The following is a 19,239-nucleotide window of genomic DNA, read 5'->3' on the forward strand; positions in this document are numbered from 1 at the left end:
GTTTCAATCTTATTTTATGTACATTCTGGTTTGGTTTTCATGTTCTGGCACAGAATGCACACATGCTGCCGTAGCATGAGTACAGAGATGTATGTTGTAGTGGGCTCGGTGGAAGCCAGCGCTACTCCACTCTGGTTCCATTTATCAATAGCTGATCAGTTTCACGTGGGTGTCAGAAAACAGCGTGGCCAAAAGTGATGGCCATGCTTAAGCTGCGTGGAGAAAGGTGAGGGGTGAAAGTGACTGGCTACTGTTATCATCAGCCCCCAGAAACCTCAGTCGCAACCACAGCACCAGAAGATAAATAGACAAGCTTGGATGAGTCAGGGAAAAGTGTGGAAAAATGGTCAGGTCTCTTGGACACATGGGAATGGAGGTGTGGAAACTGGATGAAAAGAAAGGGCACAAGAAGAGAGGCGATTGTAAGAGAAGTGAGTGACTAGATGGAAAGAAATAGGGTTGAAGGATGGATAATAGAGGTGATTCAGACTCGGAGGGAACCATCGATCTTGTCTTGTTAACAGGTTTGGGGGAAGTTGAAACTCTGGCAGCGTTTTTTGTGGCGTAAAAGTATGAAGCAGGCTATTAAGCCCCCTATTAGGTAATGAGACGCCCATGCCACCTTTAAATTAAAGCATGAGAAATCGATTAGGTGTATCCCCTTCTGAGCTGGATACCTCAGGTCGAAGTGGGATCACAGAGAGGGGGAGGAGGGAATGTGAACGGGATCCAAGGACAAATCTAACTGTTGGCAGGCTCTCTTAACAGAATATCAGCACTGGAGCACCTTTTGGCAGAGCACACAGAAAGAGGGAGGGAGGGAGGGAGTGAGAGGTAGGAGGTGGAGGGTAAAGGAAAGAGGTAGCACAGAGAAGAGGGGAGAGAACAGAGGTTTGGGGTGGGGTGGGGGGTGAGTGAGTGAGTGAGTGAGGTGAGGGGAAGGAGGAAGACAGTTGGGGAGAAGGGGAGGTGTTTTTGCTGACAGCCATTTTGTGGCTTCTGCTGCAGTTAAAATGGTTTAACATTCATCTGCTTCTGCGGGGTAGTTAGGTGAGGATGGTTTTAGTGCTACCTGGCATATGGCTCATCCAGAGGAGTGTGTGTGTGTGGGACTGCACAGAGCGCCTGCAAGGCCATCATTTTCTATTATGGCTGTCCCACACATGGTACTTTATGATTGTCCTTCTAGCTGCCCTACAGCTGAACACATGCTTGTGCCATCCACGCTGAACTGGGGAGAGAGGGGTTTTTATTCTGTACTTCAAATCCAAATAGAAGTTCATAATGTTCACTTAAAAAACAGAATACGCTCTTTGATGTGGACAGGGTGGAAATGATGGCTTCCTTCACCTTGCTCTGCTCTGAGGCAGACGACTAATAGACTTCCAGCTCGTGCCCGCTGCATTTGGAAGTATTAGCAGGCCAGGCCCATTCCTTTTGATTTGTCTCCAACCAAAGATTGGATCCTTCTAGAAACATTGGTTTACGTGATTGCCCCTTCACTAGAGGGCTGGAATAAAAGAGAGAAAAAACGATAAATGAAAAATGAAAATGGCAGACACACTATGTTCATCATCCCTCTGAGATACTCATCTACAGCCAGGGATGGCCGAGCCTCTACTACACTCTCACATCAAAGAAAAGGCGAAAAAAAAGACTCTTCACCTTGTGCAATCACACAGGCGTTTGGTGTGCTCGTGGATGTGTAAATGTGCGAGCTTGTGTGTGTGTGCGTGCGCGCATCTGTCTGCATGTGTGTATGAGCTATTTGTGAGTCCACCTCAGGCTCTAGGCTGCTGGGTATGCAGCCTTAAAAGGTTGTGTTTCTGCTGCCATCTCTCTGCCTCCCTCTCCCTGTGTGTTTCTCACTCGCACTCCGACTCTGTCTACCTCTGTTTTGTCTGTGTGTCTGTATCATTCACCATCTCTCTTCTGTCCATCTGCGTTCCATTATCGACGCTTTATCATAATTGTTTTCAAAGGACAAGGCAAAACGCTGGAGGACTGTCTCATTCACAGCCTCTCACATCCAGCGCAGGGAATGACCTTATGCTATTTGAGAGGGAAGCTGGTTAGCGCTGGTAGTTTTGAGAACATAATAAAGCTATTTATGCAGTGAGTCTGGCCTCTCACAATCACCCTGCTGTCTGAGGCTAGTCGAGGTGTGTATGTGTGTGTGTGCCAGTGTGTTTGTGTGTGTAAGAGAGAGAGAGAGGGAAAGAGAGAGAGGAGACAGTGAGGCTCAGGCTAGGCAAGGGAGGCCCGAGGAGGGGTCAGACTTACATAAACTCTCAGCCTGTCTGCCAGTAACAGAGAACTAACACAGCTTAGGGCAGCGAGCAGGGAGGGAGGAGGAATAGTCATGACCCAGCTAAGTAGTTTACACAGTAATGGCCCAGAATGAAGACTGTACTAATGTATGACGCCATTTTGTTGTCATCCTGGGTTATAGTTGTGTGGGGGCACTGAGTCTTTAGAGTGAAGTGGATAGGTTTCTTTTTGATGTGTGTGTGTGTGTGTGTGTGTGTGTGTGTGTGTGTTGTTGTGGCTGGCAGCTGTCTCTTTTTCCTGTCATTGTCCTCAGTCACATGACAGACAGAGTGGCTAAGTTTCACACATGCCATGAGGGCGAGTCACTGAGCTGACATTAGGGACTGGGAGGTTCCTGGAGGACCAAACATGGTCATGTGGGCACTGTACGATCAGGTCGGGACAGAGCCTGGATTCTCTATCTTTTGGTTATCCCTGTAAAACTTTGAATACTGAAAAGTAACTGAGGGGTCACTGTGGTGGTTTTGCATGTTTTAGCCCATTAAATGCAAATGGCCTACACTGTACATTACTGCTGACCATTGCCCGGAGCATGCCATACGTTTTTGGACTGATTTCTTAACTTCCAGGCAGCCAGTGGTTTTCATTGGTTTTAATGGGGTATGAAAATCTTGCAGAGACTTTCCTGAGATGGGTCATCCATCAAACTGAGCATTTAGCCTCCATTATTTGTACGTCATTGTTACTGATTGATGTAACCCTTGTCGTCGTGTGGTCATGCAGCAAGCTGGGTCTGTTTAGAAGACTGTTTTTAGTGGGGGAGCTCTGACATGTGAGATTTTAGACTGCCAAAAACCATTGCACTGAAAGTCAGCTTTGTTGTCTTGAAATCAAACTTACGAGATATATGATAACAGTGTAAAACGAATAATGGGAGTTTGTTACAATAAAGGAGCAGTGTGTAGAATCTAGTGGCATCTAGCAGTGAGGATAGCAGACTACAACCAGCTGAAACTTCTTTCATGTACCAAGCATGAACTCCTGGTTAGGATTCCTTCAGTGGTCATTGTTCAAGAAGTTTTTACAGGAAGCTGAATTATCTGCAGAGGGCTCTTCCACTCCAGGTGATTTAAACCAGTAAAGACACTGGCTAAAACAGTTTCACGTTACTAGTCAGTGTTTCTTTGACACTGCTCAGGTGGTCGTAGATGGGCTAGCCCGGCACCTGCTGATCTGTCTCTCTCTTTAGATCCAGACTTTCTAGTTTTTTTTTGTTTTTTTTTACCAGGAACCAAATTATCCGCAGAGGTGTCTTCCTCTCCAAAACAAAAAGACACAGTGATTTGAACTGGTAAAAACACTGAATAAATCATTTTCATGTTAAAATCAGTGTGTTTTAGATGCTGTGCAGCCCATTAGGGCTACTAACTATGGCGGATGGCCCTATCTAGAGCCATTGTTTGGTTTGTCCGCTCTGGGCTGCTGTAGAAACATGGCAGACTCCATGGACGAGGACCCACTCCCTGTGTAGATGCAAACCACTTATTCTGAGGTAAAGAAAACACAACAATTTTTTTTTCAGGTGATTATACACCACAGAAAACCTACTTATTATATTATATTAAATTTCTGCTAATATATCTCCCTAAATTCTACACACTATACCTTTGAATAGGTTGCTGTTGGGCAGCTAACTTTAAAATCTCACCTCTGAAAGACTTCCCAAAAGCAACAACAAGAAATAATTTTTAAAAAAAGTCCCTTCTCAGAAATTTCTTACCATGCTAAGATAATGTGACTGTGGCATTGAAATAAAACAGACTATAGACTCAAGTTCCTTAATGAATGAAAATCAATGACTTCCAGGAAGGCTGGAAATCAATCTAAAAACTTATAAGCATGCTTTGGAAAATGACTGGCAGTATAAAGTTGGCTCTGTATCCACAATTTGGAGTTCATAAGCTGAAACATGCAAAACCACTGTTATGGTCCCTTAAGTCTTTTTCATACTTAACCACCATGGGGCTACTAGAACCTACATCAATAACCCTTATGAGTCAGCTTTGAAAGACTGTGGTTTCAGATTGGCAAACTTTACGGCTAAAGAGAAGGTTCGTAGAAACAAACCTTTTCATTTCTATTTAATCTAGCAAATGCAGGAGAAAAATGACTAACCGTTGACTTTGACCTGAGGGTTGGACACTGTTTATGTGCAGTCTTACTCTGAAATACCACTGTGGATTATGATTATTCAATCACACTGTAAGCACGGGGCAGCATAGTGGTGCGGTATTTAGCACTTTTTTTTCTCAAAGTGAAAACTGCTGGCTGATGCACAGGTTTTCTCTTGGTGTTTTTCTCCCTCATGCAAGTTAGGTTTATCGGCAACTCCAAATTGCCCATGTGTGTCCTGTGGTTGACTGGTGACCTGTCCTGTACCCCACCTTTTGCCCAGCATCAGCTGGGACCCTTTAAAAGGATAAGCGGGTATAGCTGGATGGATGGACTGTGAGCATGTGCTGTGAGGCCTGTTGGGTATTATGGTGGGGATCAGCTGTTAGTACAGTAGCGTGGGCTGGTACGGGAGTGCACACAGAGCAAACACACACACATATACACATTCAGAATGTCAGAGAGTGTATTAGCTGAATTCTCAAAGCCGTAAACCTTTTGTGCTCTCAGGTCATTGTGAGTCTGCAGCGAGCAGTAAGCCTTTACTTGAGTCATGTCTGCAGGTAGTGGTCTAGTCTGGGTTCACATCAGTGTAAATGGTGTCAGTCTAAGCTCAGTGTGTGAGACAGCATTCCCCACTTCCAGCTCAGTCATGCCTCATGTCATATTGACTGATGGGATTCCCTGGAGCTGCAGTGAGAAGTGTAGTCCAGTGTTTGTTTTGGTTGCTTTCTGTTTATATGCCTGTGTGTAAGTGCATATGTGCATGTGTTGATGTAAGTATGTAATATATATCTGTGCCAGCATGTGCAATGATCCAAAAAGGAAAACCTGAATCCTGTGAGAAATGGCTACCACAACATTTTCTCTGGAGAGCACAAATAGCAGCAGGGGTGAATAAGTGTAGTTGGTGACAGCAACACTGTCATTTGTATGTGTACCAATGTGCATGGAGTGTAAGTAGTTTTTCATGCGCGTGTGTGTGTGTGTGTGTGTGTGTGTGTGTGTGTGTGTGTGTGTGTGTGTATCAATGCCACTGCATGTGTGTGTAAAACAGTTCAGACGCTGGTTTTTCCAGACCAGCTCGTAAACCACATCTGGGGAAAGAATTTAGATTCCTTCCCTCCGTCTTTCTCTGCTGCCTTCCCTTCTCCCCATGTGTGATTCCCTCCCTCTTTCCCTGCTCTGGTGAAAAGAAAAAAAAACAGAAGTCAGCTTCTTTCATTTTTTCTGTCCTGTGTCCTCAGGCTAACTTCAGCCTGGTTTTAGAGCAGAGAAGAGGAATGTCTTATTTTGCACTGATCACTCTTGTGTCTGTACCGCTCTGCTTCAGATCTGTCGTGGGGGATTGTACGAAGGGACGATGGGAGGGAGAGGAGATTAGCAAAGAGTGAGTAAAGACGAGGGCAGGGTGAGAGGAAGGCAAGCGCTAGTGGGTGTCAAAAATTAGTTTGTTTATGTGAGGTACAAAATGCAAATGAGAGCGCGGCAGCGTGCCCCCACAGGTCTGTGATGAGCTGGTGTGTTTGTCTTCATACATAACAGGCGGCTAATGATGCTGATGACAGCAGTCAGGCCTGTGCTGAGAGGTAACACTGGATTGGAGGCTATGAGGATTACAGGACTCTGTTTTAGTTTTCCTAATCATGTCATTCACCTGTTCTCTCCACAGACTGTCCCTGGCTTCGCTGCGCTCCTGTGGGACAACCAACCCAACCCCAGTAGCTGACTGACAACCAACCAGCCCCATAGACTACTGTTCTAGATCTTCCCATTGGCTGGCTGCCACAGCTTCCCCCATCCTGACTGGCTCTGGCGGGAGCGTGGATGGAGCCAAGGGATCTGGTTGGCTCGGCCCGACCCAAAGAGGCGGAGTTACAGGGAGGCAGGGTGGGGCCAAATGAAGAGGACCAGGTAGGAGCAGGGGACATCGGTTTGGCACGCAGCGATGATGTGATTAACGGTGCCATCAGCGAAGGGGAGGGGCTAGAGGAGCAGGGGGAGGGGCTTCTGGAGGAGCAGGAGTTCTCCATCAAGGAAGCAAGTTTCCAGGAGGGAAGTCTAAAGCTGAAGATTCAGACCACCAAGCGCACCAAGAAGCCCCCCAAGAACCTTGAGAACTACATTTGTCCACCGGAGATCAGGATGACCATCAGACCTCCAGTTGGAGAGGGCAAAGGGGGGCGGCAGGGACGGACGGGAGGCGGGGCAGGGCGGGGCCAGAAGGACGAAGAACGAGGACCCCCTAGAAAAAGGGTAAGTCGCCATCCCTCAAAGTGCTCATGTGTGGCTTCAGTAAGTGTACAGTTTGTCATGTACAGTATGATTTTCATAAGTTTGAGTTTTCACTGGTGAAAAAACCATCCAGCTCAACATCTCAACGCTCCCTCGCTCACACACTCTTCCTCTTTTTCTACCTCTCTCTCTCTCAGTAGCTCGTTTCCCTGCTTGGTTACACAGGGTCAAAGTTTGCTGCGTAATTGAAACCAGTCATGGCTAGCTGAGATCACACAGTGACACACACACACACACACAAGCATACAACATACACACTCACATAGGAGCTGAGAATAGGGCTGACATAAGCAAGTGACAGCTGCTGTCTGCTCTCTCCATTTGTGGTCATATACACAGAGACCTTTCCTGTCTCCTCTCCTCTCCTCTGCTTTAATGAAATCAGCTCTTGTGGGTCACGCCCCTTCATCCCCCTCCTCCATCACACCCTTTACTCACTACACTGGTGCTTGGTGTGTGTGACACTGTGTACGTACAGGTCCTTGGGGGAATCTAGTGTTTGTAGCGTGTGTTGACCTACACAGTGGTGTGTGTGTCTAAACCTGACAGCCATCTCGGTGTCACTGAGCTCGACAGGCCCAGCAGGAGCGAGGGCGTCATGTTGTCAACATGATGCTGGGCCTCGTTTTGTTCTGTTGTGCTTTAGTCTTGTGGATTTAACTCACATTGAAGTGGCACATGAGGTAATTGGACGGTCAGATATATTCTCACTCTATGTCTGAGGCAGCCCAAAAAATAACTGTGGGCTGTTACTTCAAAAACCAGTCAGCATCATCGAAGACATTTTATCGAGGGAAATTTGCACATAACCAGTCACATAAAAACATCACATTTAAACAGAAAATTGTCTAATTTTCTAAAAGATATGAGCTCTCTAAAATCTGGTAATGAAAGGAAATACAGTTGTCAGCCAATTAGAAGCTGCAAGCTGCTCATCCTCTCAGTCACGCTACCTGTGGTGTCATGAAGCCAGCTGTATACAGATGTACATATTTTACTTAAGGGGTTCTTAGGGTTTTGATGACTGAGAGCCAGTTTAGTGGACCACCACACAAGGGCCTAGGCTTTGTTGGGGGGGAGACACAGGTTTGGGGGACGTTTGGGAGTCCTCTGCCAGAATATTTAAAGCACCAAACACTTAATTTTCTGCACTCTGGTGTATTGTTATGCAATGATTTGTGCCTTTTTAGCATAAATCTATGGTGTAATTGTCCTATTTCGTCAAAATAAAAGTCATCCTTCGTGGTTTTATTGGGGATGACAAATGGATGTGTTCTGAATTTTGAGGGGGACGTGTCCCTTGTGTCCCATCTGAAATCTACACCCATGTCAGCATATGTTTGAGGAAAACAGAAAAAAATCTTTTACATGTCACTTCCACATTAAACTGCAGGGTTGTCTACTGAAAATGCTAACATTTAGTAGTAGCTAAAGAAAGCATTGATGACAGAACATAGTGCCCACGACACTTTTGAGGTGCCGCTAGTTGCCATGCAACCACTAGCTTCCTACAAAGTGTCATTCCTAATCTGACAGAAGCTTGTCAGGGGGGTGCAGTTTGACGCAGTACCCAAGTAGTGTGTTAAATTTAAGCTATTCAAAGTGAAAGTGAATAATTCAGGGGTGTAGTGCTATTTGTTTGTGTACCTGAGCGCACCTATGACAAGCGCACATGCATGCACCCGCAGGGTTAAGTTGTGGCTCGTTTCGAAGGTCATGTAACCACTGTTCCTTTGGTGGCAAGTTTACATCCTTCAGTAAACTGTAAATGAAAGGATGCTTTTCTGCCTTTTCATCTTTGCTAACAGTTCACAGAAAGCAGCTACAGACAGAAAAATTATTGAATTCATTGTGCCACTTAAAGGCTACTTTTGGCAGCTACCGGCAGCTTTTTAGGTGGAATGTTTTCTTGCATGTTACTCATAACATGAGTTGTCGTGACTCAGTCAACACACCTTAAATGTCAGAATGACAACCTGCATGACATGGCTCTCTTGCATGACATACGCTTTAGAGATTATTAGATCTTTAAGCCTTTAAAAAGTGTATATGAATTCCAACCACATATGAACTGTGAATACTCTGTTTCCTTACTTGGAGAAGAAGGTGGTGGGATGCTCAAAAATGTTCTTATTTCTGGTCCTCCAGGACTCTAAAGTACAACCTGCTTTTGATTACACTGGTAAAAACAAGTAGGCATTTGCAACTGGTGAGAAGTAGTTGGAAATACAATGCTTCATAAGCCGAAAAGGTTGGAAACAGCTGCTCTACATGTATGTTGGGTTTTTTCAAGCAACTGGAACATTGGTTGAAATCACCACCTCAATCTGACACCCTCTGTGTGGTGTCTGAGTGGTGACTCAAATACGAAATTGCCACCAAATTGGAAAGAAAGCATGTGGGTGTTACTTTGTCATCTGCAGAATTCGACGTCATCCACAGCCACAATTTCAGCTAGTTGTCTGGAGGATGTGTACTCTCACCACAGAGTAGACTACGTCTGATCTGCTGCCGCCTCTGTGTAAATAAAATATAAAAAAAAAAGGCCACTAAAAATGTTCAGAGTGTCAATCTATTTCTGAGCTGAGCGAGCTAAACGCTTCACTCTGATATTTGGGCAGCCATTCCTAATCCAGCGCCATCGGTCCCCATTTGTAAACCCACTGCTACAGTATGATTGACAGAGGTTGTCATAGTGACAGGGGTAGCAAGCTGGTCTCTATTGAGATTTGAGGTTTTGGGGAGGGGAGGGGAACGGAGGATGTGTTGGTGTTGATTCAGATCAGTTTCAACCCTTCATCCCCTACACTCTGTCCCTCAATCACACCCCCACCATCCCCCTTCTCTCTACTCCCCCCCTTACATCCTTTCCCTCATCCACCCATCACCTGCCACCCCAAGGGTGTAATACAGGCAGGCTCACTGGAGAGGAACGGGTTAAAGAGAGAGGCTGGGCTGCTTTCTGTCTCTCAGTCTCCCTCGCGTGTGTATGTGTGTGTGTGTTGAGGTTAAATACTCTCTTTGTGGTGTGTGTGAGGCTGTGTGTCAGGAGGGGAGGGGAGGCGAGAGGGGGAGCAGATGGACAGCCTCTCTGCTCTCTGCTGTATTGTGTCCACATCTTCTCTTTCCTTCTTTCTCTCTTTATCTCCTATCTGTCCCTCTTTCTTTTGCTTTTTCTCCCCTCACTCTTTTCTTCCCTCACATCTTCCTCTTTTCACTCTTCTCTTTTCTCTTTTTCACCACTCTTTTCTTCCTCTTCCTCCCTTCTTTCACCCTCTGTTGTCTTGTAGCAGATGGCAGCGTGGGGCAGCAGCAGCAGCAGCAGCAGCAGCAGCAGCAACAGAGCAGAAGCCAGAGTGTGAGCAGGAGATGGGGAGAGGAGAAGGGGGTTGTGGAAAGAGGAGGTGGAGAAAGGAGGTGGGGGTCAGGCATATGGAGAGCCTGGTTAAGGGGCCCCCTCAGAGGGAGTGTGTATGTGCGTGTGGTAGTGTGGTGAATAGAGGAGGGGGAGAGGCAGGATACAATAGATGCCCATTAAGACAGAGATTTGACTCTAATAGACAGAGAAGGGGAGAGACAGACAGATAAGTAGGCAAACATGTAGAATGGCGCAAAGAAAGACAGCGTTTTTTAGCCATTCTTTCTTTTGTAGGATCCACTGTTAAAACTTCTCCTCTGTGACTTATAAAATAAAACTTTCTGGTATACATGTGAGGAAACTGGCATTTTCCAGGATCAAATAGTAACAAGATGTGCCAAGCAAGGAATAAATAGGGGTTATGTAAATGTTCACAACTGACTAATTCAGCTGCAGAGGCCAGGCAGAGCTTGGCCAGTATCACTTCCTATTTATTATGGTAGTTTTTTTTCCATTTTATTTGTTTCTGACTGTAAATTAAAGATATAGTGACCAAAGTTATCATGCCTACCAGTATTATCACTTTATCGTTAAAATGTGCTGAAAAATGTCGAGCACTGATACACACATTGAAATTATTTCATAAGTTTTATTATTAAAAAAACAAATAAGTAGCACTATGTTGCCTGATATTGGACAGAAACTCATTAAACATTATTAGAATGGACACAAAGTCCGGCATTGCGTCCACTCTGACTAATTCCTGTGAGAAAGGGGGGTTTGATTTTCCCTAACCAATCACCAGAGACCAATGCATCTGTCTTGATGTCATTTAAAGTCCACACTGATGCGTTGCCATGCCAGTCTACCTGTTTTGCCAGGGTTTTAAGAGGGAACGGTGTAAAACAAAGTGGAGTGAAGTAAAACAGACTATGATGAAAGTCAAAATTGAGAAAACATGTTGATTTAAAACAGCCTCGATAGCAGCTTCTGTTTTGTTTACAGCGTATGCCATTGTTACTTGTCATTGGTTGTGGCGCGCTGCTTGATTCCAGCTTGACAACGGTGTTCGTCCCACCTGTGGTGCTGATTGGCTAATTGTTAGTCCCCCTGCTGATCTCACTGTTTTTTATTTCAATCAAGGAACCGCTGTTTTATATCACAATGTCAGGAAAATCAGTCAACTCGGTGGAGTGGGTAGATTCAAATGTCTGGACCCAAAGCACTGTGCAATTACTGTCTGAATAAACATTAAAATAATAGTAGCATAGCTACTGCTTTATATAAACATTTGAAAACCATATCAAATGCACATCTGGGTGAGAACATGCCATGGAGTGCCATGGAGCTCCAAGGCTGGCAACAGAGCTCCATGGAACCGGCCAGTTCAACTTCAGACAGGAAGTGGAAGCACCTCAAAGCCGGGAAACCACAAATCCTATAATCATATGGCCATGCAAATATCTGGGTTAGGAAGTATGTTTAAAGTGATCATTTTCGGGACATTTCATACATGTGAAACCAAGATAATATAGTTTAAAACAAAGGTAATTCATGAAATAAAATTCAAATGAATATTTTTGCTTGTTCCCATAATATTGAGCAGCACATCCCCGCAGCAAACATGCCTGTTAGTAACGCAACTAACCGAAGCGGCTCTCATATTTCAGGTGGAGCAGAAAACAGCTGACACACAAAGTCAGCAATCAGAAGATTAAAATGTTACAAGGTTAATAAACTGAATTTTTATTATTCTCTTTTTAATAAACGTATTTATCCTCCAACATCCGCGATACAACCACGTGTTCTTTTTTTCACCCAAAAGCAAACCCAGAAATAAAATAAAGACAAAATACCACTTGCAAATCAGGTGGCAAGTTATCTCCAGGTACCCAACTCAAAGCAGGACTCTGATGTAGAACACAGCTCCCTGAAAGATTCTCACAACACAAGAAAAACACTAGCGTCCATGCTATGAACAAGCCCACATTACAATGTGCCACATTTTATAGATGTGAACATGACATTCATGCGGCACTTTGCTGTCAGTGATTACACAAAATTCATAAACTATTGAGAACACTTTTTAGTGTCCATTATGATGTAGGGGGAAGTGAACGAGGGAGTGAGTGCAGACACAGCCATATTAAAGAGAAGAGAAGATGTAATTTCCCGGATTTAAAGGAAATCTCAGCCACCTATCATCCTCATAGCAGGCATCTATAACCAGGAGGTCAATGAGCAGGCGCCTTGTGTCAGGGGACAGACCCACACACACACATAACCGGGATATGATGGGCTCCCCTTCTCTGTCTCCAGCTGACATCACACACATGCTGAACGTCCCCTCACACACAGCTCTTTGTCTGGGCACGCTGTGTGTGTTTGGAAGATGAATGTGTGTGTTCTAACGCATTGGGTCCTGGGTCAACCACTGCATCACTCCTCCAGACACACATGCCCACACGCACACACATAGACACACAGTTATCGATCCAATGCCTACACATGGGGGAGCATACGCAAGCTAAAATGCATCCACTTTCTTTCTCTCTCTCCCACACACACAGACACACACCCACACACACAAATCATGTTGAGCAGTGATTGCAGTTAGAGAGAGTGTTTTCCTGGTTATCTGTCCAGTTCTCTGGACGTGCCAAATGTGGCTCTTAATCCATTTCACTATCTGCTGGGAGAGATAAGCCAGAGCTTTTCCAGGAGTCCAGGCCAGGCTGTGTGTTGTTGTTGTTGTTGTATATGTGTGTGTATATGTATGTGTGTGTGTGTGTGTGTGTGTGTGTGTGTGTGTGTAGTAGTGGGTGTATGCGAAACCCTGATGCTAGACACACACTTATCTTGTCTTGACAGCCCCTCTGCTTGGTGGTCCCCCTGGCTGTGTGTGTGTGTGTGTGTGTGTGTGTGTGTGTGTGTGTGTGTGTGTGTGTTGCTGCTTGGTGGTCTCCCAGCAGTGTTTGGGATTATTATGTGTTAGTCAAGTGCATTCACAAGGAAATTAATGCTGCCACAGTTGCCACGCCAAGTGTGTGCGCATGCTCTGCGTGCACTTGCGTGTGTGTGAAATGGTTAGCCTTTTGATGTGAGCTTTTTTATCCCTGGCTGAGATGGCGGTTGGTGACCTGAGGGACTTGATGAGCTCATAAAATAGGAGCGTGTGTGTGTGTGTGTGTGTGTGTGTGTGAAGCGTTGTGCTTACCCACAGAGAGCAATCCTTGACTGATTTATGAAAGTGTACGAACATGAAATGATCACCTCTAATATGGCCTGACCAAACTGTCACAGTAGACTTTTTTGGTATCTGTCATTGTGGTGAACATAACCAGGCTTTTATTTTGGTGTGTGTGTGTGTGTGTGTGTGTGTGTGTATGTGTGTCCTCAGTGTGCAGTCTCTGAGAGTAAGAGCTGGGAATGCTTTAAGGGGCGTTTCCCTGTGGTCGATGGGGGATGGGACATGTGTATGTTTGTGTGTGTGTGTGTGTGTGTGTACGTGTGTGTTCGTGTGTGTGTGTGCCTGCATGCTGGGGAGGGGTGAGTGATTTAGCACCGCTGAAACACCAGCTGTCCATCTGTGTCTGACCCCCATACACACCCTGTACACACTTGAAACGCACACCGACACCCACACACACCCACACTGACACACACACACACACACACACACACACCTCGCATCTAACCTCTGATCTGCTCCTGAGTATCTCTCAAACCTGAAGAAAGTCCAGACAAAACACAATCTGTTCATCTGTCTTTCTCCCCATCACACACACAAATACACACACACACACACACACACACTCTACATTACACTAAGCAAGATTGCTCCCTAATCAGCTCTGCAGTAGTGCTGGTGCTGCAGTGTATCCACAATGAATGACTCGGCAAGGTCACTCCTAGTGAGCACATGCACACACCCAGACACACACAGTCACACAAAGAGACGCTGGAGGCTGGCAGAAGACGAGATGAACTTTGACCCTGCCGGACATTCAAAAGTCGAGGTGATAGCTGGACTCCACAGTTGTGTAAGCCTTCGTATCTGTGTGTGTGTGAGTCTGTGTGTGTGTGCTGTATTGTTTGTTTGTGCGAGTGGGTCAGGGTTGAGACAACTGGAGTCTGGCCTTTGCTTTCTTACCCTCAGGGCTGGATTTGGTGTCTATGCGTGTGTGTTTGTGCTGACCATTTGGTTGGAACTGTAGCTAATTTCTCAATCAGACACACACATACCATCTTCTCAATCTGTCCCAAAGGTCAAGCCCTATTCATTCACTATTGTGTCCAGTCCCAGTGGGTTGCTGTTCCTCTTCAAGCAGATGCGGGCAGAATATAATAGCCCGTCTAGCTCAAGTTACATTTTAATGAAGATCTGAAGCAGCTACTTGCACTTAAAGAAATGCCAGTGGCTCATTCGGGGAGCAGCTACCAATGAACATGAAGGCATTTAACACTGGATACCCAGGCTTGGCCAAGAAGTCAAGTTTTAGCTGTTAAGAAATGCAATAAGATTTTTAGGATGCTTCACAAAACTGACTTTTTGTACTAAAAAGAGCATAAAGTCACCCTTTAACTAGGGCTGCTCAAGTGATTATTCATGTCAATATTGAGGTCATGATTATTTAATATGATTGATTACTTACTAACTTTAGAAGCATCATGCATTTATTGGCCTTTCAAAAAAAACCTTTGTTATCGTGAATTTTCTTTAACTTCGAATATAGTACAACGGAAAAACAGGCTTGAGGTGAACTTATCATGCCACAGCCTGGCTGAGAGTGAGTTTGGGCTCTTAGGGAGGAGCAAAAGTGCGCCGCTGTAAAGGTGCAGATTCACCAAGCTGACGACAGAACTAGCAGCAACCAAAGCCGACTGTTGCGTCGCCTCACGTCACCTGTGTTTCAGCCAAAACACAGCCAACAGCCAACCAGCATGTACGTTCTGGGCCTGCATGAGAGGAAATAACTCTCCACATCAGCAGACGAAGGTAGTCTGTAATCGGCATTCAAAAAGGGAAACCTAATGAAGCAGCTGTTTACTTTCCTCACTTTCATTTATTTTCTTGTGCGCTAAGCTGACCTGCCAATCAGAGGGATTTCATAAACCAACGGGCTCCATCCTTTCTGACGCCGAGTCAACATGCTGAATCAGCTGAAAAAACCCGATGAGGGCCCACAGCCTCGTTACAGTGACACAGAAAATGATCAGTTTTATCCCTTTTATCTTGTTTTCATGAGCCAAAAAGACAAAATCATAATTGAAAATAAAATTTGGTCAGTCACCCAGTCCTACCTTCACCTACAAAGAAAACAACAAGGAAAGCCTAAATCCAAGTAGTCACAAGTTTGATATGGCAACATCAATCTAAGTGTAGACTATAAAAAAACATATACAGGCCTGAATTTGGTTTTTTGGATAGCGGTTGACTGTGACTCACATAACTGTGGGATTAACTGGAGGGCGGCCATGTTTGATGTCCTCTGCGGTCACGGATGATGTTGAGTCACAGCATCATGTGTTCCTGGTGGCCGCTTTGTTAGTGTGGCTCCATCATGCCTCTGCCTCTGCGGTTAGTCAGTGTGCAAGTGTGTGTGTGCGTATGTGTGTGTGTGCGTGCACGTGAGGAGGAGTGTATATTCTGTGGTTTTGAGAGGAGGTCCAGCAGGAATAGAGGGTGATGTTCGGTGCAGGGAGGGGAGCGAAGGGAATGATTGGAGTCAAAGGAAAGGAGAAGCAGGCGCAGAGTATTGACTTTCACTGTGTCTCACTTGAAGCGTAAGTGTGTTTGTCAGTGAAATCTGATGGCCCCATCAGCTGTCTGGGACTCGCCTGTCAGAAAGGGTGTGTGTGTGTGTGTGTGTGTGTGTGTGTGCGCGCGTGCGCCTCAAAGCAAGAGAGATGACAGTGGAGAGGTGGTGTCCAACACTCCTCTTACAGAAGTCTTTTTTTCAGGCTGTCACTGTCACCGGCTTTATTGGCATGACGATATATTTAAACAACATTTTTGTTTAGTCGGTTGAAAACACATTACCACCACTACAGAATGTGGTATAAAACGTTTCACATTAAAAACATGTAATCATACAAATCACTAAAAAGCCCCCTAAGCCAGGGCTTTTCAGACATTGTGTGTTTGTATGTGTCACTGCCCAGTTCTCCGCTGCTTTCCATGTCTTTGTACCAGGCTTTGTAAAATAATCCGTCTGTAGTTCTGCTGTTTATTTATGCTCGTTGTCTTTTAAGTATGGACGCAGACATGAATAAATGATATAAATGTGTCTGTATGTCCTTCTGTCTGTGTGTCTGTCTCTTGGGGCGGCTCAGACTAAACAAACAGCTGTGTTTATGAAGTAGGGAAGAGCCACAAGGGTCTTCTGTTTAGTGGTCCATTTCAACACGCGCACACACACACATATGCTCATGTGCACGCACATGTACACATTCCCGAGTGCCCTGCGCTCCTCATCTTTTACCTGCCCTGCTCTGTTGCGTTTTTGCCCCCTTGTGTTTTCTGCCCTGCTCTTTCTCTCTCTGCCCCCTCTGCTCAGCGTAATGCTCGCTCGCTCGCTCTCAGACCGAGAGGAATGCCACTCCGTGTGACCTCTCACCTACAACAAGGAGGGGTGCCGGTTTAGACAAGGGAGCGAGGGGGCAGCTGCAGTCATGTGCCCAGGCCTGGAAGGAAACACACAGGCACATACAAATACACACACAGAGCCAGGTTGTTAGCTAAAATACACACACTCTAATTCTAGTTTTGTTTGCGTTGATGCGGGTCTAGATGTGGTGCACTGATTCTCCCGCCTCTCTTTGTGACTGTCTGAGAAAGTGTAGGATGCTATGCTTTGGTGTGTGTGTGTGTGTGTGTGTGTGTGTGTGTGTGTGTGTGTGTGTGTGTGTGTGTGTGTGTGTGTGTGTGTGTGTGAACGTGCGAGTGGAGTGCAGCCTCATACAAAGGCGTTATTGTTGGTGCGAGGGGGCCTGAGGGGAGGCGGGCAGTCTGATTGGTTAAGACTATTGTGTCTCACTTTGCCCATTCTCCCTGTCACTGAGGATGTCATAAAGTGGCTCTCTAATAACTCTCGCTCTCGCAAGCTGGGGATCATCTGAGGACTTGAGATATTCACAGAAATATGTAGACAAAGCAATGAAAGCGTTACTTTACGAGCTTCAAACTTAAAGTGCAGACTCTAGAGACGTAGTAATTCATCTGTCAGCAACTGTTTGTAAACATCACTTAATGGGAAACAGTTTGCACTCCAGCAGTGCTGCAAATATTTAATAATTGAGCCATCTGTTGATTAATATTATGATTATGTAGTTAATTATCCAGTCTATAAAATGTGAGAAAAGAGTGAAAACTGCTCATGAGAATTTCCTCAAGCCCAAGGTAACATCTTCAGATTGCTTTTATGTCCAACCAACAGTCCAATGAAGTTTAATTGTATTTGATATTAAATTGATAAAAGCAAAAATCCTAAAGTTTGTAAAGCTTGAAAAAGAGTGTGTTTGGCATTTTTGTGTGAGAAACGATTGTCAAAATAGTTAACTGTACAAATCGGATGTACAAAAAACCCCTTTAAATATGAAAACAAAAGTTAAAGGAATACTTCAGCCCCCAAATTATCATTTGTATTTCAGTTATTTGGCTTGTTACACTGAGTTTGCAAAGAAAACTTCAAGAATCCAAACAACGGAGAAAATTCTTGATGAATTAAAGTCATAAGGGAACACGTTTAACAAGCAAAATCAAAACTCAAATCTGTTTACAAACAGTCAAACAACTCGTGCAGTATAATCCAAGTCTCATTTATCCAGTCACATGTTCAGTACTTCCAAACTGACAGTACTTTCCAATGGGGAACTGAACTGAACATGAAACGTTACTATGCTCTTTTCAAAACCAGGCTCCATTAACAAAAACAGTAATTTTATCTTGCTGAACATGAGAGCCGCTGGTCTACCACTGCCTCAACTGGTTAGTCTGTTTGTGTTATTGTGTGACTTATAGGAATCTAAACTAACCCTTTAAAAAACCAAAGTCACACAATAACACAAACAAACTAACCGATCGAGGCAGTGGTAGACCAGTAGCTCTCATGTTCAGCAAGGTAAAATTAGTGTTTTTGTCAATGGGGTCTGGCTCTCAAGAGAGCATATTCAAGTTTCACTTCAGTTCAATTCCCTGTCGGAAAGGGCTGCCTGTTTGCGAAGCACTGAGTATACAACTGGACAAATGAGACTTAACATAACACGGGGAGGTTTTTTGGGGTTAAGTATTCCTTTTATTCTGATTAATTGATTAGTTTTAGCATCACAATCCTGTGTGACTGTGTGTTTCCTTTGCCTCGCTTTATCAAATGACAAAATAAAACAAAGTAATTTTGACATTTAATTTTTAGCATAATAGAGCATCATATGATAATGGAGACACTGTTAGTACAGAAACACATAGGTGATGTGGTAATTTCTTGTTGCCTCATGAACTAGATAACGACGCGTTGGGGTGCATTATTTTTGAATAGCTAATCAGTGAGGCTTCGCTGTTACAGACCACTGTTTGCCAGAGAGGAAGTGTTTAATCTCAGCGCAGCTCCTGTCTTGAATTACCCATCATTCCAAACAGGAAGCCATCCCTTAGGATTTAGAGCAGCTCATTGGCTGTTAATTGTTTCCTGTTGTACAGAAGTGGTACGATTGGGTCATATGGTGCACAGAGCGCTGTGAACAACACGTTCCTTTGGTTTTGTACTGTCTGTTGTGCATGTGTCTGTAGGTGTGTGTAATTTACTCTCCCTGGTAGATGCACTGATTAAACAGCATTCTGTCTATTTATGAAGCACTCCAACCTGTGTTAGACTTGTTCTTATGATTTCCCATAGAGAGAGAGACTGTGTGTGTGTGTGTGTGTGTGTGTGTGTGTGTGTGTGGCCAGTCTCTGTGCTTGTGTATATTTTCTTTGTGCTGAGTGAAATACATAATGCTGTCACCTAGAGGTTCATCCACATTTGTGAAAGGAACAAATGGTACATAATCGCTGTAATAATCACTATGAAAAAACTCTTTAAGCGCTATTCACAGGCAGGACACACATATGCCTGCACACACACCATTAATGCTAATAGCGGGGA

The 19,239-nt window shown here is 44.7% G+C and overlaps 1 protein-coding gene across 1 annotated transcript in view; it reads left to right on the forward strand.

Moving 5' to 3' along the window:
- Positions 1-19,239, forward strand: part of setbp1 (SET binding protein 1) — a 39,393-nt gene that overhangs the window by 1,632 nt on the left and 18,522 nt on the right. Inside the window, exon 2 of the mRNA XM_049577988.1 lies at positions 6,116-6,699. Within this exon, the coding sequence (XP_049433945.1) occupies positions 6,271-6,699 (429 nt within the window). The 5' untranslated portion in view covers positions 6,116-6,270. The remainder of the gene's footprint in view (positions 1-6,115; positions 6,700-19,239) is intronic.

This window comes from Epinephelus fuscoguttatus, linkage group LG6 (genome assembly GCF_011397635.1).
Source record: "Epinephelus fuscoguttatus linkage group LG6, E.fuscoguttatus.final_Chr_v1".
Taxonomy (NCBI): Eukaryota; Metazoa; Chordata; class Actinopteri; order Perciformes; family Serranidae; genus Epinephelus; species Epinephelus fuscoguttatus.